This window comes from Amphibalanus amphitrite, unplaced genomic scaffold (assembly GCF_019059575.1).
Source record: "Amphibalanus amphitrite isolate SeventyFive unplaced genomic scaffold, NRLGWU_Aamphi_draft 000146F_arrow, whole genome shotgun sequence".
NCBI classification, from domain to species: domain Eukaryota; kingdom Metazoa; phylum Arthropoda; class Thecostraca; order Balanomorpha; family Balanidae; genus Amphibalanus; species Amphibalanus amphitrite.
Genome location: NW_024881641.1, coordinates 583,677 through 610,962, shown reverse-complemented (window position 1 = coordinate 610,962; position 27,286 = coordinate 583,677). Strand labels below are relative to the sequence as shown.

Below are 27,286 nucleotides of genomic sequence, written 5' to 3'. Positions count from 1 at the left end.
AAATAGTTAAATCTAATTTTTTTGGTGTTCTTTTTATTACCAATACGCTAGTACATATTACTGACAGCTGATCAAGGAGTTTTCCTCGTATGTGATTCGTCATTTCTGAGCTCAAGCAAGGAACCGGAATAACAAAGAACACGCTATGTGAAGCCATTTTGCCACGCTGAAATATGCTCTATCTTATGCAGGGAAAAGCAAGGGGAAAAGCAAGAGAGCAAAGCGCGGCGTGTGGTTTACGTGCCGGTTGGGCCGCTGGGGTGATTGTTTTCCAATTTCTGGTAGTACGGAGACATTTTAGATTTTCCAATTTTGTCATTGCCTAGTGGCAACCGGAGGGTTCCACAAACGCAGTAAGTTTTTCGTCCATTGTGCATGCGTGCCATTTACCTGTGCAATTTACAAGTTGAAGTGTTAGTGGAAGTGCCGTTGATTTGCAGGTTCCTGCTAAGCAGAGTCCAAACCTCTGTTCGCACCCCGTTTATTTATCAGCAGGCCACGAGCATGCTGCTACTTCTTGGCTCCTCATTGTTCGAATTCAAGTGGTCTATTTGTTAGACCAATGAGAGGCCAAGAAGTGCCAGCAATAACTTCCTTATATGGGGAAAACCGACAGTACGCCGATATAAAAACAGCAACCGAACAGGGCCCAGACTGCTAAGCGTGGATATACGGTCGATCAGCTGTAGAGTCTTGGGTGGGAGCTCTTCACTTTTCCACCCAGGTTGAGGTCGACACATAATATTGATATGCCCTACATTACAGCTAATCTGCACTGCATTGTGTATTTGTCCAGTGTGTCCGCAGCAACAAGATATTGAGAGTGCAGTGCTTTGCAGTCTGGGAATCAGGATACAAGTAGACTTGAATGCTGTATATATGTACATATTAGTGAACTTTTTTTAGGAATGTCATGAAATTCATGTATCATTTGAAAAAGCACTTCATTGTGAACATTTTATACCTTACCTTTACCTTACCCTTAGGTACCTTAGAAGTTTGTGGAATTTTGAGGCCAAGGGTGTTTATCTTGTTTATTGGACCCAATCATTACTTTGAACTCACTCTGTTTCTATTGATCAAAGACTGATGAATATTGGATGTATTTCTAGTGGGAGTCAATGAGGATTTGAATGCATTAATAGGTAGTAGGTGCAGATACAACAGAGGAAGGCAGGCCTTTCCAACTGCTGATTGCTCTGACTCCCAGAAAGTTCTTCCTTGCTCTTGATCAAGATCCCTTCCCCAGAATTAGCTCTCAGCTAGAGCAGCTTTCTCCAAACAAAGTGTTCTGCATCAGTTTAATCACCCTGATGCTCAAACCTATTGAATACTACCCACCTTGACCTACTCTAGATTGAAATGCTAGCACACTTAGGCATGTATAGCTGCTGCCCACCATTTTTTTTTATTTTTTAGAATAAGCACAAGTGCTTTTTTACACAGTAGTGAATTACCTACTTCAAGTGACCATGTTGTATAGCCCTTTATAATACATCACTGTTATTGTTGTAATAGGTACTGGCATCATTTAAATTCCAAGCTCAGGGAGAATATTGATCTTGTTTAAATTCAAGCTTGCACAGAGGACACTGTCAGAACTTTTGCATCTGTCATCAAGTTTCTGTCTGGCCCTGCAGTAAAATCAAACAACTCTCCCATAATGGTCTACTCTGCAACCTCAATGTTACACGGATAGATTAATTAATTCAAGCCAGTGAATGGCCAAAGGGCATGCGAGATAACAAATGCAGCACAAATGGCAACAATGAATGAGTGTTGTGCTGATTGCAGTATGCATGCACCCAGCATAAGATACAATAAGAAGTCATCTGACATCTTATCACACAGCCAAGCAAGGAACAATGCTGATGCTCACAAATTCATCATGAATTATGTGTGAGGGAACCAATATTTCAGTGAATGGCCAAGCAGCTTGGAGGAATGTCTTCCAAACATGGATCTTTGCCCACTAGTTCACCAGAGCAAATCGCCTTATGACACTGAAGAGACCACCAGCAGTGTGTTTGTGCTTGGATCAAGATTGGTTGGAAGCCACCGCTGAGCTGTGCTTTGCTGGTTTTGCAGACAAGAGTGGAGCCGAAGCAGCGACCGCCATGGACACTGAGCCGCTGGACGTGGACCCGGAGCTGGACTATGAGGACGGCCTGCTGGGCGACGACAACGACAGCCCGCCGCCGGCCGGCGACCACGAGCTGGAGGACGGTGAGCTGGATGACTCGGGCTCTGAGCAGGAGGCGGCACCCGCCGGCCGGCCCGCCGCGCCGCCGGAGCCGCTGACTGAGGAGGCCCGCCGGCGGCGCGCCGAACGGTTCGGCGGGATGCTGGATGCCGAACCTCCAACCGAAGAGGCCCGTCGGCGGCGCGTTGAGCGATTTGGTGAGATGCAAGATGCGGAACCTCCAACGGCAGAGACCCGCCGGCGCCGGGCGGAGAGATTTGGCGACATGCTGGACATGGATGCAGAACCTGTTACCGAAGAGGCCCGTCGACGCCGCGCCGAGCGGTTTGGTGAGACGCTGGCGCCGGCGGACCCGCCGGGCCTGCCGCCGGCCGAGCAGGCGCGCCGCAGTGCCCTGTACGCCAGTCTGGGTCTGAGTGAGCCCGTGGACGGCCCGGTCCAATGGCGGCCAGAGGCGGTGCACGTGCGCGGCACGGGAACCATGACCACTGGTGACGTCATGGACTATTTTTACCGGTTCCGGCCGGCTCACGTGGAGTGGGTGACGGACGGTGCGTGTAACGTGGTCTGGATGGACGATGTGGGTCCGGTGCGCGCCCTGCTCGAGCTCAGCTCACCGATCGCGCCTCCCGGAGCCGAGAGGCCGGCGGCGGCGGCAGTGGAGGAGGACCCGGATGCGCTCCTGGTCGGTCTGGACACGATGGACTCGGACGCTCCGCCGCCGCCAGCCGCCGACACCCACATGCGGGAAGCTGGTGAGGAGGAGGCCGTCGACCCGGCTGACATCAAGACGCCGATTCCGCCGGGCCGGTGGCGCCTGGGCGTGCCGCACCGGCTCACCGACAGCCTATTCCTGCGGTTCGCCACGCGCGGCGACCGCCGGCTGCCGGGCGCCGAGCAGAGCCGCTCCGGACATGTGAAGCTGCTGGGGGATCCGAGCCACCCGGCCGGCGTGGCCGGCATTATCACAGAGCGGCGGCGGCGCGAGCTGCGCGGCGAGCCCGTCCAGGAGGCGCCGCCGCCGCCCGGCAAGGTTAATCCGTGGGGAGGCATCGCCGCCAGCTGGGCTACTGCCGAGGCTGTGCGCCGGCCTGTGAGGGATTACGACCACGACCCGGAGCTGAACCTGCTGCGGGACGGCGGCCGGCCGCCGGACCTGCGCCGCCGCCTGGAGAGCCGGCCGGCCGGCGCCGGCTCAGACACCGAGCGGCCGACGGCGCCGCAGCCGCGCAAACGGCAACGCAGCAGCAGCCCGGAGAGCGGCGGCGACGCGGCGGCCAACAGTGACGAGGAGGAGTGGCGCACGCGACTCAAGGTGCCGCGCATGCGCATGCACGCCGACGACGAGCTGGAGAAGCCAGTGACAGCTCGGCGGCCGGTGCGCAGCGACCTGCGCGCGCGCCTCGCAGCCGGCGGTGGCCGCTGGCGCAAGAACGCCGAGCTGGAGGCGGAGCGGCGTGAGGCGCCCGACGGCCGGCGGCGGCAGCAGCCGGCCTCGCCGCTCCGACTCGACTACGAACAGCCGGATGCCGAAGACGAGGACGAGCTGACAGCCTCCGCTGGGGATTTGGACTCCGAGCGGCCCGTCAATATTAAGATCACCCGCGACTTTAGCGGTGACGAGCTGAGCGGTGGCGAATCCAGCTCGGAGACGTCCGAGTCGGCACCGGACTCGGATCGGGAGGACGAAGAGGACGAGGATGAGGAGGAGGAGGAAGTGGAGCCGGTGGAGGTGGACGTGGACCGGCGCACGGACAAGAACAGCGCCGCCGACCTGCGCGCCCGCCTGAACAAGAAGCGCGCGGAGACCAAGAGCGAGCGGCCGCCGCTGCGGATAGAGGTGGACAATGACGAGTACTATCGGCTGATCGGCTCTGACAGCGAGTAGCGGAGCCGCGGGGGTCGTCCCCGCCGGGCCGGGTGGCCGGGCAGTGTGTGTTCGTGGTCGGACAAGCTCCAGTGTGCCGAGTGTCAACGACGAGACGACAGGAGCTGCTGTGTGCTGGGTGAATCGGCGAGCAGCGACTGGCTTCGGCTGTGTGTCCATGAGCGAGTTCAGAGACATGGGTGGCGCTGCATGTTACAACAATGGTCCATTGGTGTGTCCACCGATATAGGTTGCTCCTAGCACTGGGAGCTTGAACTTCATCGTTTCATGAGTGCATCGCATGCTTTGTTCAGTTTCATAATGTGAAATTATGATGCTTCAATTGATAATCACAAATCACTGTTATTGAGGTGTACTACTGTCCACAGTATTTAGCCGAAGTTTTTATTGAATGATAAAGTTCGGATGAATAGGACAGTGTTCTACCTCAATCGGAATGGCCTGCGCTCTTCTGTTGAAAATGACGATTGATAAGTTCATTTTCTTTTCAGCTTTGTCGCGCTAACAGCGAATTTACTTTTACCTAGCGTTAGCTGTGATTTATCTGCACATGCGGCCTGCAATCCTATCGCGGACTGTATTTTAGCATCAAGAGGCATCAATATGCTGCCTTGGTTACAGCCTGTCAGCTTTTCTGCTCTTGAAATGAACAACAAATCATGTGAACTATTTTACTATGAGCGCACATTGTTGTCATGCACTGTGCTGAGATGTAGTGTTTCGACGGTCGAGGTTTCAATAAATGACGGTTCACAGTTTCACCTGGTGAAAATCGTTGTGCTGACGGAGATTCCGCACCCCTCAGAAGACGCTTATCACTACGCTCATAAGTCCGAGTCTCAAACATGATCTGTTAATCAAGATTGGTTTCATGACACGGGCACCGATGCGGGTGTCCCTCGGGCGGCGACTTCACTTTGGATCCTGATCGTTGAGGATCGTCCGGCCGCGGGCGCCTATGACTTCGGCACTCCGTAGTCCGGGTACCTTCTCAAAACCCCGAGTCGTCACCAGCGCATCGGTCGGCCAGGCCAGCTGGTCTCCGCCCCGTGCAGGTGCGTCCCCACTCCCAGTCCCGTGTACTGATCGTCTCCGCTACCTCGTGGTCCGAACCCACCCCGTGGTCCAGTCCGCTCCGTCCACTGCTCTCCACCCCGTGGTCCGTTTCCACCCCGTGGTCCAGCCCACATTGTCCTGCGGACAGCCGAGGGCAGTGGCCGGGTCGCCCGTCGGACCGGTCGATACCAACACACTGGCGGTCGTGTCTCATGTCGGCTGCCCCTGTGGGGTCTCCCTGTCGGCATTAGCGATGGATTTCACCAGCCTGTGAGCTGCAGGTTTCGCTGGGGCGATTTAATGGTGCTAAAGATTTTCTACTTTTTTTAGAAACAATGAATGACTGATTTACACAATTAGAATATTTCCTTCATTATATCGACCTGCATAAAATCTCAACGTTTTTAGGAGTATCGATAGTTGTATACAAGAAATGTATCTTGATTATCGTTGTGACGATCACCACTGACTCACGGCCGGTGTAGTGCGTGCGCACTTTGCCACGTTGGCGTGTGTTCTTTGACCGTTGGTCGCTGGTCGTCGGTTGGTGACTGCTTGCCCCCCCCCCCCCCCCGTCGGTCGGTGGACGGTCAAAGTGCAGCCGATAGTGACAGGAGGAGGCTTCCGGCGCAGCGTGGGGGCGGTGGGGTGGCCGCGTGTCGGTCCGCCAGTGTGCGGCGGGGCGGTGTCGGGTCAGTGTCGTGGTGGTCGAGGTCAGTCCGTGTCGCGGGTCGGAGAGTGGCTGTCAGTACCCTTCGGTCACAGTCGAGCGGCAGCCGGGCGCGCGGGCTGTCACTGACACCCGACCGCTGCTGGATACAAGGATGCTCAGGTCAGACATTTGGCTTTATGTATGTGCTTGATTCTCATGTTCATTGTTCACTGGACCAGTTGTCTGTCCCTTTGTGTTATTTGAATGTATCTGTCTAATCTGCTTGTTATTCTGTGAAGTGGATATTGCGTCATCGGCCAGTAACAGAGCCGCTACCAAACCGGTATATCCTGTCCGATGCACCGCTCTACCCTATCGGAGTTCCCAGACCAGATTGCCCAGACCCTGACCAGAGCGGTGTTTGCTTATCCTGTGACCACGCCAGGCACCGGCGTGACCGGCAGGGACTAGGTACCGACGGAGAGATCCCTCACAGGTCTGCAACGCCCCCATATAGCGGCTGTGGCGGTCATACACCCGTGCTGTCAGTGGGAACCCAGACCATTGTTTGCGACGGTCCAGACCGCAGTTTTTGCTGGCCTCAGCCGTAACTGTCACAGCTGCCAAACTGAAGTGTTCCAGACACAAAGCTGGCTCCCGCGGGTAGGTAATTGCCTCGTGTGCCGTTTCGCCGCACGTCTGGTGTGTTCAGCCGCTCATGTGACCGCCATCCGCTGACCCCGTGGCCCGTTCCGTTCCGCTCCGTTCCGTTCCGTTCCAGGGTCGTATGCTGTCGGCGGCAGTGCTCGTGAACGGTCTCCGACGTCTGTTCAGCTCCGTCATGGCGCCCGTCCGTGAACGGTTCAACGTGGTCTTCGTGCTGGGCGGCCCCGGCGCCGGCAAGGGCACCCAGTGCGCCCGTATCGTGGAGGTGAGTTTATTCCGTTATCTACTGTTTGTTAGTGCCTGCTATTGTACATATGTACTGTGGCGACTGGGGCCGAAAGTGTCGGTTCGGTTTGATTGTCGTTTATTTATGATTATGGTCATGGCATAAGTCAGACATAAATATCTGGTCTGGTGCAAACGTTTAAACTAATTTCTACCGGTAACCGTAGTGCACTGGTAAATGAGTGGTGGTGAATTGGTGGGAAGTAACGAGCCACCAAAAGTGCAGCAGTTGAGTACCGGGGTTGACGTTCGATGGGGCAGAGTGTAGCCTGCTAGTGTCGGACGCCCAGGTCACTAATCTCAGACGTCTAAGGTTCGAGTGATAATGTTCACCGTCAAGCACACCAAATCTGATAGATCAACCTTACGTGTATATGTATGTTCATTCTCAATTCCTTGTGGGTCCCCCTAGCCGGCCGACTCCGTGTATCGTTGTACACTCGCCCCCCTCCCTTTATCCCTCGGCGTTTCGACGCCCAGCTCGCTGGCCTCTCCGTCCGACCTTTTACACTCTCCCCTGCCCGTCCCGCAGAAATACGGCTTTGTGCACCTCTCTGCCGGCGACCTGCTGCGAGCCGAGCGGCAGCGCGAGGGCAGCCAGTACGGTGACCTCATCAACAAACACATCAAGGACGGCTCCATCGTGCCGGTGGCCATCACCTGCGCTCTGCTGGAGAAGGTGAGGTGCCGGACGGCCGGTCTGGTCCGCCAGCACCCAGGTTTACTGACCGAGATAGAATGTCAGTTATTCTATGGCTGACGTGGAGATGACATCATTTCCACGAAAAGCATCAGCATTTGATTACAGCCTTTCCCCAGAAGGAAGCCATTGGAGAGCTGGAAATCGTTCGTGGTTAGAGAGCGGGCTTTACCGGAACGGCGTGCAGTGGTGTCGTGGTTTCCTTTGCTTCCTGTCTTTGTTTTATCCACTTCAGCGGCGAGACATTTTTGTGTAGGAACCGTGACTGTTGCGATGCGCATACTATGTGAAACCCTGTAAAAGACTCTGTGGTCGAGTAGACGAGTATTATTTCGTTGGTAGTCATGGTATTGAATCGTGAATGATTTAACATGTGTTGAAATGATTTCCGGTACTTCAGCTTGTTGTTGCATCATCCTCTTGCTGCCACCGTTCGGTGTTCCTACTTGAGGGCAATCGGGAGCCATTGGCTGGCTGGCCCGGAGCCACCCGTCACCATTGACTAGTTACCGGGCCGATAGACAGGATGCACTTGTGGGCTCGTGATCGGCGATTATTCCGTGCATGGAATATCCGTCCCATCCCCATCCGGGTCGGTGAACCAGCATTCTGAGTTCGTTGTCTGATGTATTACAGCTCCGGAAAATCGCCACAATGAGCACATCCATTCCATTCATTAGATACTTGTATGTACTACAGGCTGTATAGCGTGCGCGGCAGTGTGTCGGTAGCTGTCTGTTTATGGAACAATATCTGTTTTTCAGCTAGGTCTCGTGTGTGGTTATGTGACGTTCATCTGTTGTGTTGCTACTCGCCAGGCGATGGAGCAGAGCAGCTCCAACAAGTTCCTGGTGGATGGATTCCCGCGCAACAAAGACAACCTGGACGGCTGGGAGAAGGCCATGAACGACAAGGTCGACATCAAGTTCGTCCTCTTCTTCGACTGCCCACGAGAGGTCAGTCGTGCTCGCTTGCGCCGACTCAGGCGTACAGAAAGGACAAATAGTGTGCATAACCGCCTCCGATGTTGCTGACGCTGCCTGTTTGCTAAAGCTATACACTATACAGTTCTCCGTCCAACCTTGCCGCCTATCGTATCGTAATGCTGAGTGGTACTGCGGTAGTATGTGGTGACGCGGGGGACTCGCTGGCCTGTGGTACGTATGTACCGTTCCGTGACCACTCCGTGCCGCTCTCAGGTGTGTATCGAGCGGTGCCTGTCGCGCGGCGCCGCCGGCAGCGGCCGGGCCGACGACAACATCCAGTCGCTGGAGAAGCGGCTGGACACGTACAACAGCAGCACCATGCCCATCATCGAGTACTACGACAACAAGGACCTCGTCAAAAAGTTCGACGCGTCCCGACCCATCAATGAGGTGAGGGCCGAGGCATGCAGAGACGGCGGGGGGAGACCAGATTGACCCGGCAGTCGGGCTGACAGTGGTATAAGTCGTTTTTCGTGGGACTGTCTGTTTAGGCTAGAAACGACTGTGTTTGTAAATCACTATCATCAAGAAAGGAAAAGTTTTGAGTTAATAAGCATTTGAAGCGATACAGTTTTAAACCATCACAAACGTATCTTCATGTTAGTTTCGAAACAATGTTCAAGTCACTCTTTGTTCATTTGACTGACTTTTGCCCCTGCGATGCTGTGATTGGCAGATATTCGCGGACGTCTCGAAGGCGTTTGACGAGCTGAACCTATGACCTGGCGCTGAGGCCGGGTATCGGCGGAGCGACTCGTCGGCGAGGGCTCGGGATGACCACGGCGGCGGGGCGGCGGTCAAGTGACCTCTCGACAGCAAGGTCGGCGATCTTTGGTTCTCATCACCTGTCGGGCGGGGTCTCGCGGTCCCGTCACCTCGTCCCTCGGGCCTGGAGATTCACATGTTTCCCTTGTCTCCGGTAGTGCGGGGCCCGCTGAGATGGCCGGGAGGGTGATACATGGCGCCTCTGACTGCCCCAGTGCCCACCTGCCCCAGTGCTGGACTTGCTGCGATGACGAGGGACACGAGTGCATGGATGCACGCTCCGCATAGTTTATTTTCACGTGCTGAGGGTAAAGGCGCTTGATTCAGTTCGGCGTGCCGTGGCTCAAGCTGCGTAGGTAGGAATTTCTTCAGAGACCAGCTGTGCGCTCGGAGGAGTTGAGAGCCTGTTTCGATGCCGGCGGCCAAACACAAAGCTGTTGAAAGACTGGAGGCTGCTGTTCTGGGCCTGGATGGAAGAATGTATCCACAACTGATGTCCATTAAAGTGCCGGTAATTAGAAGGTAATAGACCGTTTCGCGACAGCGACGAAGGGTCAGCCGTTTGTCAGATTCTTTTTTGATGCCGCTAGATGCTATCAGAGTTCATTATTTTCACTGTAGATTACTTTATCTTTCTTAGTGATATTTAGCCGGTGTTTGACATGAAAGAAGACGTCCTACCCTTTTTCCATGCATTGATTTACGCTTGGCTGTACCTTATTTTTACCGTTGTTTTTTGCGTCAGTGAGTGGTGTTGGTGTCAAATTGTGTGGTTGAGGTACTGCTACGGGAAGTCGCGCCTGGCTCATTGCTCCCTCGTGGGTCACCCGGGCTTTTACCCGAGCAGGTAGCGGTGACTTGAATATAGCTGATAGTAGGCTGGTTTCAATTTGTAACGTCTCAATCAAGCTTACAACTAAGCATTTCTATCGCCCGTTCAGGAAACACAAGCTTCACATTTAGTTATAGCAGATAGAACAGCGGCCGCTAAGTCCAGATTTCGGGTTTTCCCTTAGGTATTTTGCTTGCATCAGTGCCGATGCTGGTTCGTAGTATCTTTGCTCGCCTCTGCTCGTAGTTTTATTTTTCTCCAATACTGTCGATCCCGCACCTTTGCGTCAAGGCAGCGATATTGTCAAGGCCACTTAATTTGTCTTACATACTGACTGTCTGTGAAAAGCGGCCGGGCGGGCACAGTGCGTGGGCCCACTGTCTGGAATAAAAGGAACGAGTGTCAGGTGTGGAGTCAGACTGGTGGATAGTATAGGTATAGGGGCGCGCTGAGGGGTCACGGTGGAAGATAGGTATACCCTGATGGTGGTTGGTTGTTGGTTGTTGAATAACAGAAATATCCAACTGATAAGCGAATTGCCAGCCAATGTCCCCTGCCGTCATACCATGCCTCACACCGGTCATCCTGAATGGCACGTGACTCCTCCGCCTGTTGGGTACGGTTCACATGAGCTCTGAATACATGTTAACCGTTTGTGACAACGTTTTCTCATCATTACTTGCACTGTCATCTCGACTCCTTGATGTTAATAGTTCACTAAGGTTGACTTGCAATATGCTTCCATATATTCTGAGATTTTGCATCATCGAATAATTGTTTTGGGTTCCCTTCAAATGCGCTTCTCTTACCGTCACACTCACGTTAGTGATTTGACCCAGCCCGTAGATAGGACAGGTCGATGCAAAAGCAGCGTGACCGAGCTCGGATGTATTTCAATGCTAGTCCGAGAAATGCAGAACACTGCACAATGTGAACCATAATTCCTTCCGACACTCTGCAACAATCTGTCATATTGACACTGTCTCAGTGCTCCCCATCATCCCTGTAACGTGGAATATCATAGTGAGCTCAAATGAACGTTGTGGTAGTCGCATTCGTCTGCATACTACAACAGGCGCGTAACAAGTTACTTAGCACCTTATTCGCTTTGGCAGAGAGGCGGGCTCACAGCTATGTACAGCTGTTACTGGCTATTCGGCAGATGTCTGGTCTATGGCATTGATCAGTGGTGGATGTGAGTACGCATACAGGTCAGGCTTCGTTTTGTAGAGCTTTGATCGTGTGGCGTTTTCATGTGGCTACAGTACCTAGACACATGCATCGAGATTAGAGACTGGATCCTCCATCTTTGGCACTGGATATTAGTCGACTTAACACGTTGGCCAACGACCTTCTCTGTAAATCGACTGGGGCTCTCGCCCAGTCTCGCACTTCACTGGAACTCCTTGCAAACCTTCACAGCCGACTGGGGTACCTGGCCAGCTCTCCCACTGGGCTGGAATGTCTTCACCAGGTCTCACAGTGCGATCGGTCGGTGATGGGGCAGTGTGGGTGCGCGGGACACAGGAGCGTTGTCCCACATCTCAGCCCCATCACCCGTGAAAGCCCCTGAGGTGGGCGGCCGGGCCGGGCCGGGCTCTCGGCGGGCTACCGTGCGGACGCGGCGGCCTGGCCGTGAGGCAGCGATTGGTCGTCGGCCGCCGGGCCGTCCTCCCAGTCGGCCTCCCAGTCGTCGTGGAGCTCCCAGTCCTCCGGTCTGTCGGTGTCGGGGGAGTGGTGCCGGCCGGCGCGGCCCACCAGCGCCGTGTCCAGCTCCTCCTCCTGCTCCTGTTCCTCGCCGTCCGAGGAGAGATCCAGCTCGGAGGTGCGCAGCCGCGAGTACCGCTGGCTGGGCAGCAGCGGCTTGGAGGTGCGGATCCGGTCCACCACCGACCGCCAGCCGCCGCGCCGCCTGCCGGCAGGACGGGCGCCGTCAGAACTGTCAGCTCGGAGCCGTCAGAACTGTCAGCTCGGAGCCGTCAGCGCTGCCGATATGACGGCAATTGGTCACAGCCGTCCGTCATAACAACATGCTGTATGTATGTCTGTCAGAACTGTCAGCTGTACAAGCGCGTGTGTCCGTATGTCTGGCGGTAGCTTAGTCACGTATGAGTACACATTGCAGAGGCGTTCACACATTAACCACAAAGCCTTCATCATGCCATTTATGCATGCCCGAGCAAATACCAAAAATGAGTGCAAATGCGCGCATTTCAACACCAGTATAACGCCTTTTGGGGCGACTAACGGAGCGAGCGAGAGGGTGACCCTTGCACGTGCGAAATTTCGAGGGGGTACCTCCAGCTGACTTGTGCACAGCACCCTACTAACCGGTCTCTAGCGATGTGCCAAATTTGAGCACAATCGGCCCAGCCGTTCTCGAGATCTGGAAGCGGCACCCTGCACGTGCGCACGTGCAAAATGGGTCCCAACTGACTTGTGCACGGCACCCTACTAACCGGTCTCTATCTGTGTACCAAATTTGAGCGCAATCGGTCGAGCCGTTCTCGAGATCTGGAAACGACCCCTGCACGTGCGCACGTGCAGCAGCACCCCAACTCTGGCACATGGATGTGCATTGCCTAGTGGGTGCCTACCTACATGCCAACTTTCAGCGCAATCGGCCAAGTTGTTACCGAGATATTGCAACAATTACAAAAGTGACACCTCTTCGTTTTGCACGTGGCACGTGCATAAGGGGTCATCCACATGCATCGGGAATAGTCCAATACTTGGTAGAAGGAATGAAGCTACCCTACAAAAATTACCGCGTGTAAATCGGTCAAGTGGTTGCTGAGATATAAGCGTCGCAGAATCGTGTCCACGGCCGGCCGGCCGCTCATACTCAGAAATTTCCGTTACTCTACCAGGCCGCCCCACACTGGAACTCGCATGCGGGTTGCGAGTTTTCAGGTTTTCGGGTTTCTTCAAAATCAAATATTACAATCTAAGTTGAGTAACCCACACTACCATCTAACAAGCGAGTCTGCATGTTTTTAGCTTGCGAGCGACCTTACATCGCATTCCAAAAGTTGATTTTGAGTCAACTTTCGATTTTCCTCGCTGCGAGGTCTGCGAGTTCTGCGAGGCTTGCGGGTTTTTCGTTGGAGTCGAATTTTGGATCGTTGCGCTGGTATTGCGACTAAATGTAATTTTCTGAAGGTGTATCGGCTTCAATGCATTCATGAAGCTACCATAAGGGAACGGTCTTATCACTCTATGAATTAGTATTATGCCCGCAAACTCAAAACCCGCAAACTCGCAACCCGCATGCGAGGTCCAGTGTGGGGCCCGCTCGCTTCGCTCGCTCCGTAATTATTATTGTTGATATTGACGATGACGTTAAAAACGATTAGCTACTGAGCCTCGCAAGTCATGCATGCCGAAAATAACTTAACATCGCCGCGACCATGTTCAATGGTTGAGTAAGAAGTTGTTCAACCGCATGCGCTGCCACTCTCGCAGAAAAAAATCGACATGCAGATCATAGATGCGAAATAGATAGGTGGCGAGGACCTGTTAGGCTCAGCTCGTTGGGTAGATGGGACAAATTGCGTTCTGCAATTCCCTGCAGTTTGTCCGCGACATGCATTTGATGAGTATCGGGCAAACGTGACAGAGCGGCAGCGTTTCGTACCTTGTCATGATGTGGAGCAGACAGAGCGGGAAGAAACTGCGGCGATAGGACAGAGCTCCGCGGCCGGCCAGCGCCAGTGAAGACCAAACCCCACACCTCTGCCGGCACCAGCTCTGAGCACAGCAGTCACTGCACAGCACACCAGTCTGCGCCGTGAGCCGGCCTGCTAAAAAGACCGTCACTGCGCCCGCCACCGCCCAGCCAAACCACCAGCACCATGCCCAGCACCAGCACCATTCCCAGCACCACCAGCACCAGCACCGGCGGCAGAAGCGGAGGCAGCTGCGCGACCATCGCCGGCTCTGATCCCTCCACCCACAGCCTCTCCACGCCCCCACCGCCATCCCCAGTCGGGCCCACACCAAACAGGCGGCAAAGCACACGGATCTGTATTCGCCACACGCGGGTTCAGTATTTACATGGGACCGGCCCAGTGTCGTTTCAAGGCCTCCACCCTGGTGCACCGCCAGCTGGAAGCGGGGAGGGGCGCGGCCCGGTCAGACACCGGTGGACTCTGTCGCTCAGCCACCGGTCAGACACACGCCGCTGTTTGTCCCGCGCGCCGGGTGCGCCCTCAGTGACGGTGCGTCCCGCGCGCCGGGTGCGCTCTCAGTGACGGTGCGTCCCACGCGCCGGTGGCGCCCTCAGTGACGGTGCGCTCTCAGTGACAGTTTCCGTCGGACGGAGCCGGTTACAGAGGTACAGTATCACAACAGGGGCGAGGTGTGTCCAAACTAGGATTTTCGCTCAGATGGACACTCCGCGAAGGAGACGGAGCGTGTTGTGCGGGGAGCATTCCAGACTAAGACTGCAACAGTACTTCGCAATGGCGCTGGGATTGCTCGCTCGCGTGCCTTTCAAGTGCATTTACACATGGGGATCATTGCGCCTGAGCATCATTGTGTGTAGCAAAAGGCAGCGACCGCAGGTACCCGGCTCGGCTCTAACAATAAAACACATTAACTCCAACCACTCCCAACACACCTAGACATAAAAAGCTGCCGTGTCTCCCCGCCGCCCGCGCCTCCACACGGGCACTGGGCCACCGACCTACATAATGCCCAACTGGTTAGTACTGGGACCGACCGACTTAAGCCCTGCAACAAACTGCGCTCTAAGAGCGTTACGTACATAACACTGGTGCTTAATAACATTTATAAACAATACATCACTACCGAACGATACACGGGGATATACGAATAAAAGCAACCACCGAGCCGACTATGACTTGCATCTATGTAATACTCAATGTGTCGCTACAGCAGCAAACCGACGACACGTCGGTCGCTGCATGGCACCAGACTGATATGCTTCGTGTTGCGTGCGACGGCGGACGGCCGGGGTCGAGGGGTACACGACACGACACCCACTGGCGCGACCGATGACCTGATCTTGACCTTCAGTATGTATAGGTACCGCATGTGTGATGGGCGGAGAGGGAGCTTTGCTCCGCAGCCAATGACTACGCAGTTCAGCGCAGAAATGATGAAAGCGGCGGTCGACTTATCGAAACATAACCAAGCTGCATTGAAAGTAAGATAAAATTCAGACCACATGCTAATACGGCTTGTCGTTAGTCCACGGCAAAATTTATGGAAACGTTATGGTTAGCTGTCTGCGAAAGACGTGTCACTTAAATTAAAAAGAGATGAGATACAAAGCATTACCATCGGAGCTACCTTAGATTACATAATGTTGTTCGTATGCCTAAGACTTCTAAAGAAAATGCATGCAACTTCAAACAACCACCGCTAAAGCTATTGATTCTAGGAAAATATAAGAGGATTGCTTACTATTAAACGTTAAGCATTAACATAAAGAGAATAAATGAGTACAAACGACAAGCTTTTAAACGTTATCTTTAATGCTTAAATATAATGCCGTGTCTCCTAAAATCCACTAAATGTGGATTTCCACATTTAGGATGAAATCCACTAAATGTGTCCTGTAAAATCCACTAAAATCTCACTGCACATAGCTCTCTGGTATGGATAGGGCCCACTCATGCCTAGTTTCTCTCACATCCCCCTCGAAAATAATCTACGTAAAGATGCTAACTGAGCCGCCCCGGGTGACAGCCGCCGGTTGGGTCAGACAGGCACGCAGCCGCTTCTCTGGTGATGTGGTGACTGTGGACTGTGCCTCCGAGACTGCTGAAGGCGGGGTTACGGCGGCTGATCCACTCCCGTCCCGGCCCTCCCCGGACGCAGCCACCGCAAACGTCCACGGCCACCGACTCGGCAGTCAAAAATCTGCGGACACAGAACACCAGTGTCAAAACAAGCCCAATCATTACACGGTGTGTGTTGAAACAGCGTACTTCGACAGCGACACTGGCAGTCCAAAAAGCTTCGGTTGATCAACTATGCAATATAGTGCTGACAAAACAATGTCTCCAAAAACGTGGGAGCTGATTCATCGGGATGGGCACTAAGTAACGCAACAAAACAGTATCGAAGTTTCAGGTCCAACCCGATAAAGCACGCCTTAGCTTTATCACAAATAAAAAGGCACGCCCCTCAAAGAGCTGCCCCGAGGTCGACTGCACCTCCACACCAGTGCACAGGTGCCAGCGGTGGTGGCGCCACCTGTCGGCGACCTACCGCACCACAGCAACGCCACCAGTCGGTGACCTCTCTCACCACAGCAGCGCCACCTATGTGTGACCTACCTCACCATAGGAGCGCCGAGACGGCGGCCAGCGCCGCCACCGGCAGCAGCACAGCCATGGTCCAGAGGGGCGGCGCGCGCGCGGCCGCTGACGGCGCCCGCAGCCGGTCGCCGTACTGGTCGGCGAACGTCATGGCCACGCCGTTGCTCCAGCCGAAGCCCAGCTGCACGTCATACTCGCCGCCGCCGCCGGGCAGACCCATACGGGTGACGTCGTACTGAAACCGGCGGCGGGAGACAGAGTCAGACGGCGCAACTGGGTCAAACACGGAACGCTCAACCCTCTTTTCACAAGTTCGCACCATTCCTCCTGCGCCCTCCCTCCCTCCTCTCTCCACTCCTATGGAACGGCCGGTCCGCTCACCTTTTCGAACATGGCGTGTGGCTTGGCCTCCATGTAGCTGAGGTAGTTGGTGTCGATCCACTTCTGCACCAGCTCGTAGGCCAGCTGCTTGGCCTCCTCGCTGCCCATCTGGTTGAGGCTCTCGACGAGCACGTGCTGCAGGGGCGGCCAGGCGTTGGGAAAGTCCCACTGCTGGCCAGAGTTCTCCAGAGAGGTGGGCACGCCGCTGCACGGGCACGGCACAAAGAGAAACGGAGTCACGGGACGGGTCACGGTGGGAGACGGGGTTACGGGACGGGTAACAGAGACGAGGTGACAGACGGGGTCACGGAGGTGAGGTCACAGCCAGAGACGGTATTTTCCATTCCAATGTGCTCATTACACGACAGTAGCACAGTGAAATGATCGATCAATGATGATGAATCACAGAATAGTTATTACGCATATTAATATTACGGGGACGGAATCGCTGAGACCCGGGTGACAGCGGATGACTGGGTCACGGAAACGTTAGAAGGTGGATGCCGGTGTGACACAGAGGAGGAAATCCGATCGATCGACACACTGACGGTCTGAGTAGTGTCTGTCTACTCTACCTGAGGAAGTTGGTGACGTTGACCTTCTCCAGGTACTGCAGGAACTTGTCGTTCTGCTGCGGCGTGGAGGCGTTCACCCACACGGGGAAGATGTTGGACGGGTAAAACTTCTTGTTCAAACGCTGCAAGGGGTATACAATACATATAATCAACAACACAGCAGAACGCCGATCGGATCGTACGAATCTCATTGAGTGAAACCACGTTTACACCTGACGTACTTCTTGAGTGTGTTGGATAATAAGAAAAGTTGGCTTCTTACAAACAAGCGTAACCATAAGCTAGTGAGCGAAACGAGTTACTCTGTGTCTACATCCGTAAAAAAAGAATAATAGAAAATACACATCAATGATGATAGGCACGTACGGTGGGCAGTCAACTGACCCCGTTTTTGGTGTCGTAGTCGAACCAGGAGCCGGCCTCCTGGTCCCAGAGCACGTTCTGGATGTTGTTGCGCAGCGTCTCGGCCTGCTCGCGGTAGTTGGCCGCCGCGGCCGAGTTGCCCAGCTGCGTGTGAAACTCGGACAGCAGACGGGCGTTCAGGTACAGCAGCGAGTTCAGGTCCACCGGCACAAAGTTGCGCGTCTTCAAGTCCTTCAGGGAGGCTGCGACCGCACGGAGTCAGGTTAGAGTCAGCCGGCGGTTAGGGAGGATCGAGCCCGTGGGCAACGTCGCATAACATCAGAAATTAAAGCAGCAAGGAATGTGTGTATTTCCCCGAGGAAAAGCCTCTCATTTCAATAACGGCACCGCTGTGTTCGGTAAATATCGCGCAAAGCCCACCACCGAGCAGGGAGCCGTACTCGGCGAACGAGTCTTGCGGGACAGTCTAACTTCAGGCGCCGACTACTAGCGACATCTATGAACCAGTTTATAAGTAGGCGAATAGAGCCGTTCGAGCGAGGGTAGTGCCGCTCGTACTGCGCGATAGAGCCAGTGGGGATGAAAATGAACTGGAAACCTGCAGGTAACTTATCACACAAATGTTTCTGTGAGTTGCGACCGATATAAGCATGTGATTGCTACTGTATTGTAAAAGTTAGGTATTTACCAACTAACGATCTACTCATTGTTGTTTTCTATGTTTCGAGTCTATTTCTATCAAAATCAATCTCTTGATGCGCCTCTATCCATGGAAAGGAAAAAAATAAAAATAAAAATCAGCGCGTACCTCACCTGGAAATGAAGTCCCTGATAAAGTATATAGCGCTCATCATCTCCGGTCACCTTTCTTAGGTACAGTAGCAATGAAGCTAATAGCAGAGGCGGACGACTGCTGCGGGGCGTATGGCACCTCACCTGGTACGCGGCGACTGCCCGCCGCGGTCGGAGAGTCGGAGACCTCACCTGAACCCTGCTGGTCGCTGCTCGGAATGAACCAGCGCGTCGAAAAGTCCCAGCCCGACTCGGCGCCCGACTTGAGCTGGGCGTACAGCATCTGGCGCGAGTTCTCGGTGGCGAACGAGTCGTGCGCCAGATCGAAGTCCTCCCTGAGGGCGCGGCAGGCGGCGGGCAATCAGCGGCGGCCGGCCGGTTGACGGCGGCGGGCAGGCAGAGGGGCAGAGCGAGGCAGAGCAGAGGGAGAGGCAGGCAGAGAGGCGGACGGGGCAGACCGGCCGCTGGACACAGCGGAGGCTGGCTACTTCACCTGCTGCTTACACCTGCCATACCACCGGCTGACGGTGCCTAGGTGAGCACCTGTGGGGCCTAAGCAAGAAAGCTAATAACGTCAGGCTGGCAGACCGTCCACCTGGCGGCCGAGTCCGGAAGCGAAGCCTGAAATTACCTCCGCCGCCCATCCAGCGTGACGAGAAATCCCAGCCCGACTCGCATCCGGCTGCCAGCTGGTCATAGAGAGCGGCCCGCTCGGCGTCAGAGCTGAGGTGGGCGGCCAGCGCAATGTCCTCCCTGGAGACACCGCGTACCCGCCGGGCGGAAACATCAGTGAACGGCGACACACCGGGAGACGGTGCACAGAGGCGCAACGTGCGGGCTAGTTATCGCTATGGTAATTTGCTATTGTTACGTTGTTATAAGAAGCTCGAGAACAGTAAGCGGGTTATTGGCAAGGTTAAAAGGGTGGGTGGAAGACCGAGCGAAGGCGTTAGTTTTGCACTGATTCGTGCCTCGTGGTGTTCAGGGCAGGACGTTACCGGCTTCATGCATTTCAAACGGACGAGTCACTACCATTGCCATATGCACATCACTTATAGATGCATGATACATTCACGAGAAGTATGATTAAACAAAATTTCCGTTTCATGTACCACTAAAAATTTATTCCCTAACATGAATTTTTTCGATCATATAGAGAAAAACAGACTTTTATCGATGTACAGCCACTATCCTATCTAGTTTTGTCCTCTCATGCTCGACCGCCCACCTGTAGCTCTCTGGCCGCGGCAGGCCGATCTCCACGTTGTAGCGGTACATCTTGTAGACGCGGCCGTCCTTTTGAACGTCCACCGTGCGGTTCGCCTGCCAGAACTGGTACTCCCGCTCCAGCAGCTCCATGTTGGTCCTACCGGCCGCCGGAGGAGTTTCACGTTATGACGGGTGACCGAACATCCTCGATCACAGAGAGGATGGACGCACCGCATGAACCCAGTGTCGTGTACTTAAGCGTCGTATTGCGCACTGGGGCAGTGAGACATGATCAAATACGTAATGCGTAGGCATTTCATAACCATGACATGGTGCGATAATCGTGATAAATCTCTCTGTTTAGTTTTATCACGAGTATTTACATTGATACAGAAGTGTCATGATTCTCTTCGTAGGTTTACATTTGGTCGGTCCGACCTGTCACGCGGGACGGCGACCAATCGGCCCGTACGTACCTGAGGAAGTCCATGTCATTGGTGGCGTCCAGGTAGAGTTTGACCATCGGGATGAGGAAGGGCGGCTGGGAACGGCGCTCGAAGTAGACGCGGCCGCCGTTCGGCACGAACCCGAACCGCTCCACCATCACCAGGAAGTTCTCGATCATGCCGCGCACCGTCTGGTGCATCTCCGAGAGCAGCAGGCCCTTCAGCACCCAGTACGAGTCCCTGCGGGCGGGCGGCAGCAGACGGCACGGCTCAGCGCCACGGCAGTGAACACCAACTTTGGGTATATACCTACTCCATTATTAACATACCGAACTTAAATATAATTAAAACACGAACTTGAAAAACACTGTCACGTCCTAACATGGATATCACCACTCCGTGCTAAAATGAACCAAGTTCTAGGAAAAGTTGGCGAGATGGATCACGCTGGACAAAGTTTCCCGACCCCGTACTAAGGAGGTGGGTAGGCCCACCGGGACCCTCCGACGAACCCCGCCTCCCCGGCCGCTGGTGGCGGGCCAGCGCGGCCTGCAGTGGCTCTCACCAGTAGTAGAACTCGCGGAACCGGCCGCCGGGCACCACCACCGGGTTGGGCACGAAGATGAGCGAGTAGCGCTCCGGGTGCAGGTACACCTCGCCGGTCACCTCTCGGCCCAGCTGCTTCCAGAAGCCGTGCAACTCCGAGATCCACGAGCGCAGACCGGCGTCGGCGATACGCGACAGGAACTTCGGACTGTTGGAGAGACAGTGCCGCGTCACTGAGCGGTCCAACCTCGCGTACACGGCCAGAATGCACAGTTATAATAAATATAGCTTCGAGGTAAGTTACCAGTGAACCGCCATTACAACCAGGTATTTAGCTTGGCAATCGATACGGTAGGATGCTGATCAAAAGACGGTCATATGTTGACTAAAAGACGGTCATATGCTGATAATAAGACGGTAAGATGGCTTTAAGTCACGATGAAAAATTGAATAACAGGGCGAATTAAATGAATATGCAATTCATTTAAGTTATCAACCACAAAAAGAAGATCTGTGAGCCCGATAAGGTGTCGAGGATTTTTAAGTTTTGTGGCGCATTATTTAACCCCCAATTATGCGATTGGTTCGCGGGCCTTACTTTTCCGTCCAGTCGGAGGGGTGCCATTGGATAAACTCGCTGTCCGGCTCCTCGAAGTTGTCGTTGAGGAAGGCGCGCACGTCATCCTGGCTTGGTTGCTGATTTGTCCGCCGCATCATCGCATCAAAGTTGGATTTGACCTCAGCAGGGTCGTAGCGCATGCTCATATCTACAAAGTGTTTGGAATCCTTGTGCAGGCGAGCCATCTGCACAGTGTGCAGCAGCGAGCCCTGGCAGTAGATATCGCTGGAACACACAAACACACCAGTTAGTCGCTACCTGAACGCAGTGACAGCCGTTCATATATCAGCCCGGAGCAGCCCTGGGTCGCATAGTCGGCTAGCCAAAGTACATATGCACTGACTAATCCTCTTGACGAAAAATTTCGAGACCCAGGCAGTCTCCCGGCTAGCAACAGCTCTCCTCACAACGCTGACACAAGCGTGAAGGAAGACATCGATCTCGAGACTGTCATCTATATCTGTATCCGGGTCCTAATTAGCCCGTTGCTATACAAATTAACACAGTCCCTACAGATTCACGGTGCTGGGCTGTTTGCTTTGGAGACGCCTCCGTCGTTAAAGCTCAGCATCAAATGCTTGGCAGAGGACCGGAATACCCGAATGTCACGGGGTGACAGCGGCGGTCGGAGGAATGTTCCACCTCTGCGTACCGCTGGGCCGCGCTGGACAACAGGTGAGCCGCCGAATCATCGGTGGTGAGATCACGTGCCCCGTCCCAGTCCGGGGACTCGGGCGGCCGGCCGGGCCGCGAGGGGTCAGTGATGGTCTCCACTGGCGGCGACACTTGGCTCGGGGCCGGGGCCGGGGCCGGGGCCGGGGCCGTCCGGCGCCTCCAGCCGCACAGGCCCGATATCGACCGGCGCAGCACTGTCCGCACAGCTGACCGGGACTCGCACATTGCCGCCGCGACTGCCACAGCTCACACGGACACACAGACGCGCCCCAGCAGAGGCGCTCTGACAGCGGCCGGTCGCTGGCCGGCCACGCGCCGCGCGCAGGCGACACCTCACCGGCGTCGGACGCACACTGCCAGGCATGCCGGGGCCGCCCAGCCCCTCCGGGCTGCAGTCATGACACCGGCGCGGCGCCATATTCGAACGCCGCAGGCCCTGAATCTGGCGTGTCTGATCCAGCGTACGCATCTGACCCGATACGCCGAAACAGCGCCCAGCCGGCTGCCAACGGGGTCGGCCGTGGCGCACTGCCAAAGCGGCGCACCATTTGAAGGGCTGCCAGGGCTGCAAACAACGTAATTGGTTCAGCTGTCTGGCAGGTGAATGGGCTCGGTAGTCGTTCGAGTGGCTTGATTCTACAACAGCTGCAACAGGCGTGGGACGAACCAGAGCTAGACTGAACTGGAGGCAACCGGATGTTCATTTAGTGCAAAGTCGCCATTTGTTCGGTTTGGTAACTGTTTTCAGAATATGCTTCGCATATCAACTTAACAATCATATGTGGAACTTTGTGCCGAGCTAAGGTTGCCCTGGAACAACAAATCCGTCACCGCCGATCGGTGACCTTGACCTCCGCCGTCCGTTGCGTTGCGACTCCAAAGCCATAAGCGGGCGTCGATAAGGTAGAGCTTGGGCATCCCCAGCTCGGCACAAACCCTCATCTATGTTTACAATATCTAAAAAAGTGCTATCATGTGGGCTGAAGCTACAGCCAGAAAAGGCATGCGTCCATCCCACATTGCCTTTATATTTCATATATATTATAATTTCAATGGGTGGATATATGCGATATATGTAGATTGTAAGTAAGTAGGTAAGTATGAGACCACGCCATGTTTTTCTGTCTCACAGACACATGTTTAAAATGTTTTCGCCTCAAATCATAGGCCCAGCCGCCCAAGAACTCTTGATCGAACAGTTAAATCCAACCCAACACCAAAATGGGCTGTGAGGCTTGCCGCACCATGGGCTCACACCACCAATAATGCTGAGGGACACTCATCAGCCGAAAATGAAGTTATTCCTTCACGGTGGCAGCGCTCTCTTCGCGACACTAGCGCCACTTATTTCATCTGGCAGCTTCTGCGCCGATACGTCTCTCGTGCGCCGCGTTTGTCGACCAGTCCGTTTCCGACCACCACCGACGGAGGACTGCTGCGCTCCGGTATCTTCTCAAGTTAAATTATAAATCCAAAGTGAGTTATTGTGGTATTTCTGGGCTAAAAAAGATAATTCGAGGGTGATAGTCAATAACAACATTGATACCTGTGTCTTATCTTGTATAGCTGCGGTATTTCGACCATGGTAAACGTGAAGGCCAGGGCCACTTCATCTTCAACCGTTTCAAGTTCGATTTCATGTGTGAACTGCCTAGGCGATGTTCGTAAATTTGGTGCTTGGAGTGTTTTTTTTAGCATAATATAGCAAATCAGGGCATTATTATCAAAGCATTGCATATGTAAGCTTTGATAAGGGCATGCCGCCTGTCACGTTGAATAGGTAGTTTACCCTGAAGTTAAGTTAAAGAGCTGTATTGGGGTGCATTAAGATTTATGAATACCTTGTAATTTGATAACCCTACTTTGAAAATGGTAAATGGTCTTAACAACTGATAGAGATTATCATGGAGTGTTCCGCCTTTCCGCATACGTATGCTTGTTTCAGGCTTGCAGAGTTTGATTAAGCCCATAATATGCATGTCATACATCTTGGTTTTCTGGGTAATATAATAATAAATATGATGGTAAATTAGAAGGTTATTAATGTCAAATGCATCCAAAACTTGTATGCAAAATCAGCCGCAGCAATTTAATAGGAATTCTGTTAGAAAATGCAGGTTTTTATCAAAGAACAAGACATTCATAGTGGGAGGTGGGCATTATATCCTTTTTTGTTGATTTTATAACACTTTCCTTATACTACAGTGCTTTCCATATAGGTAGGTACCAACAATTGGGATGTACACGATGATGGCCTTGCTGGAGTCCAAAAGCAAAACCTTCCTACATGAAATATTCATTGAAAGTAGTTCATATAATACCATAATGTGATGTTCTACACATTCATCACAATGACACACCCAGGATGACTTTTGCACTGTTCAAAAGCTTCAACCTGCTTGTATTGATTTTAACATAATTTATCCATTGTTTTAAATAGGTACATTTGATTCCCTATCACATAGAGTGAATGTTTATCAAGCATTATCATTGCTTCTAAAAGCATGCAGTCGCTAGATGTGTTGATTTGGGTGGGAAATAACATCCATATGAAAATAATTTTTCACTCTAACGTCCACTTTTGAAGAATAATTTTCCACCTCCAGTTTCACCAAGAACATTTTTGCAATGATGCTAAATTTATACCCTACATTTAAGCACACTTTTATTGGAATTTATGCCTTAGATCATTTTCCACTCTTTTTTGGCCTTATCTGAGCCAGCAATTTTCCACTCTCATCCCCTTTTCTTAAGATTTTTTCCTGTATGTCAGTGTCCCAAAATAAATTTTGGGACACTGATATTCGATAAGCTTAGATATAGGCAGTATGCACAGTATTGAAATCATTGACTTATGTCTTTCTTGAACGCAGTGCTCGGTTGTTTTCATTAGAAAACTGTACCCATCAGGTCTCCACTATTCTGCGGATTAATTGTGCCGTTCTGATGTTTCGCAGATGAGCGGCCGTCCGATGAAGTACCCGTACACGCTGTCGGCGAAGATCGCCCAGTTCCCGTGGGGCCTGTACTGGAAGAACGCCTGGGTGTTCCGGTACGGCGCCTTCGCGTCGGCCATCACCTTCCCCATCTTCGTCATGATCCAGAACGCCGTCTACTCGCCGTCCAACGTGCAAAAGTGGACCGAGATTCGGAAGAAGGAGCTGGAGCACCACTAGCGGGAGGCGACCAACAGTCGGGTGGGATTGTAAGTGTACATGTGGATCACATCGTGTAACTCGCTGAACTGTGAGAAATACAGTGGAGAACGGTCAGACGTGAAAATCTTCTGCCAGGGTGAAACTGGTGGGTGGGCCGTTACTCGTTGGAAAGCTAACAGGCAACTAAACTGATCCAAGGAATGTGTAAAGAGCATTTTGAACACTACATGAAACCTTGGAAATTTTGGGGCACGATTTTTGACACTAGATCAATGCTTGTTTTCCTCGCGTATGTGCAGCAGAATTGATTGATCTTTTTATAAAGCAACGAGCTCTCCCGACATGTTAACCCTCGCCGGCCGAGGGGGGGGGGGCGGGTGCCGCCCCCCCCCATAGGGTTTTTTCGCGATAGCTCCGAACACGCTGGCGATAGAGAGCTGAAACTTGGCATACCTGACCTTTGATCCAAGCCGGATCTTTTGACACCAACCGCATTTTTGGGTCAGGTCAGGTCACTGACCTATGACGTCATAAGTGAACCTCTGCACGGTCTTCAGATGTCGCAACTTCGCAACGCCCTCACTGCCAGAGGAGATGTCACAGGGAAATGAAACTTGCAGGATCTAATATCCATTATGAGTCCCACAACTTGTATATCTCGGATTTTTCCTAAAGGTCATATGAGGTCAGGTCATTTTCGTGACCTCACCATTATAAGTCAATGGGGAAAAATTCAAACTGCTATTCTGGCGCCGGGAACGATCTCCAACTATCTCAAGCACACAGAATCGTGATTTGATGCACTCCTTGCAAGGTTAGATGCGTCACTTTTGCAATGTTGACCTTGCGTGACGTCATTTATGACGTCATCAAGGTCAAATTAGTTTTTCGTCAATAACTCTTGATCAAATTGAGCTAGCGAGTCGGGAAAGGCACCAATGGACTCAGGAAGGCCTGCCGAATCGAATGATATGCGACATGACCTCTTTCGACCAACTTCGTGACCTGGGGGTGCTGACCTGACCTTGACCTGAGGTCAACACCCCAAGTTGACCTGACCCGGACAAAAAGTATATCATTCGACGCGCCTGAGCGAGGCGAACACGATGCTGCCAAAATCGGCGCTCTGCGGCCGTTTTTTGCGAAGTTATTCACCAAAAACTGAACCGTACCCTGGGGCACTTGACCTGACCTCAGAGGTCACCGGTTGACCTAGGACCTTAAAATCGGGTACCAATCTCTGCGTCTCGTAACGGCGCACACGCTCGTTTTTTCCGCGACGCGCTAGCTCCACCAGGGGCGAAACGGCGAGGGGGGGGGGTCGTACCCGCCCCCCCCCCCTCGGCCGGCGCGTATGTAGAAAACCAATAGGTCCGGCGAGGGTTAAGAGTGCTACGAAATGCCCTCACTTCAATTCGTCGACACGGATGTAGCGGTAGCAGAATAAAAGAAAAGATCACATGGGCAGCTGGGTCCGAATGTTGAGTTACCGACATTTTGCCGAACTTTGCACAAATTGTCTGATGCCGGATAGGAATCGGGGCCAGGCTGGGGGAGGGACGGTGGGGTTGCCTGGGTTCAATGCGGCTCGGTGCTCGGCAACTTATGCGGTCAGGCAGCGCCTCAGTAGACTGCTGACTTTCGCCCCGTCTATGCTGGCTGCGGTCGCTGTGCACGACAGTGCCCTCAATCACATTCAGTCTTCTCTGGGCATTCCGTGCCCAACAATACCGAAGGTTCACTGAATCAAGCTTGTGTACTAGTTGCAGCAGCTTTTGTAAACTCAATCAAAGTGAGCAGTTGAATAGAATTGGGCGCATTGTAACTGTATGAACGGTATGACCACAGACCAAACGATATTAGACGATATGACCGGTGACCACCCCAATTAGATCAGCATTATCCTAAACAGCAAATGGCAAAACAATGCTTGGTGCAAACAAAGCATTCCTTCTTGACGACCTTCAGGTTCAATGACTCCTGCCACGAATCTGGATGTTTGACGTAATGGCGCGTTGCAGCTTGATGTGTCATTGTGCCATGCACTGCACGATTGTACAGCTTTAAACTTGAAAGAAATGACGGCGTACTTCGTAGCGCTCCATAGGTGCTATGAATGAAGCGCAACAACAAGGTCCGGGCGTTTAATCTCCCCCCCCCCTAGAAAGTGATGGTTCAGTTTTAATGCTAACTTGTTCT

General features: G+C 53.3%; 2 protein-coding genes across 9 annotated transcripts in view; one reads left to right on the top strand and one right to left on the bottom strand.

Annotated features, from left to right (window-relative positions):
• The first annotated feature begins 49 nt into the window (after positions 1-49).
• On the top strand, positions 50-10,438 carry LOC122382746 (UMP-CMP kinase-like). Of its 3 annotated transcripts, XM_043368484.1 has the most exons (7): positions 188-353; positions 5,478-5,979; positions 6,581-6,730; positions 7,283-7,429; positions 8,269-8,406; positions 8,650-8,826; positions 9,113-10,438. In XM_043368484.1, exons 3-7 carry the CDS (start codon positions 6,587-6,589, stop codon positions 9,155-9,157), a joined length of 651 nt encoding a protein of 216 aa, XP_043224419.1. In that variant the 5' UTR covers positions 188-353; positions 5,478-5,979; positions 6,581-6,586; the 3' UTR covers positions 9,158-10,438. The 3 variants fall into 3 exon arrangements, with proteins under 3 accessions (XP_043224418.1, XP_043224420.1, XP_043224419.1); XM_043368485.1 differs by lacking the exon at positions 5,478-5,979 and having other exon boundaries at positions 75-353; XM_043368483.1 differs by lacking the exons at positions 5,478-5,979; positions 6,581-6,730; positions 7,283-7,429; ... (1 more) ...; positions 8,650-8,826; positions 9,113-10,438 and adding an exon at positions 2,089-4,852 and having other exon boundaries at positions 50-353.
• A 471-nt stretch (positions 10,439-10,909) lies between these two features.
• Positions 10,910-27,286, bottom strand: part of LOC122382745 (trehalase-like) — a 30,127-nt gene continuing 13,750 nt past the window's right edge. The window contains exons 1-11 of one of the 6 annotated variants that reach the window (XM_043368476.1): positions 21,907-22,378; positions 21,234-21,479; positions 20,655-20,843; positions 20,120-20,329; positions 19,663-19,800; positions 18,627-18,769; positions 17,664-17,884; positions 17,280-17,401; positions 16,705-16,909; positions 16,347-16,558; positions 10,910-11,945 (exon numbers count right to left, since the gene is read on the bottom strand). In XM_043368476.1, coding sequence (XP_043224411.1) covers positions 11,642-11,945; positions 16,347-16,558; positions 16,705-16,909; positions 17,280-17,401; positions 17,664-17,884; positions 18,627-18,769; positions 19,663-19,800; positions 20,120-20,329; positions 20,655-20,843; positions 21,234-21,479; positions 21,907-22,154 — 2,238 coding nt within the window. In that variant the 5' untranslated portion in view covers positions 22,155-22,378 and the 3' untranslated portion in view covers positions 10,910-11,641. Of the gene's footprint in view, positions 11,946-14,044; positions 15,923-16,341; positions 16,559-16,704; positions 16,910-17,279; positions 17,402-17,663; positions 17,885-18,626; positions 18,770-19,662; positions 19,801-20,119; positions 20,330-20,654; positions 20,844-21,233; positions 21,480-21,906; positions 22,460-27,286 lie in introns of those variants that run through there. The other 5 variants (XM_043368480.1, XM_043368478.1, XM_043368477.1 and 2 more) reach the window with 5 other exon arrangements.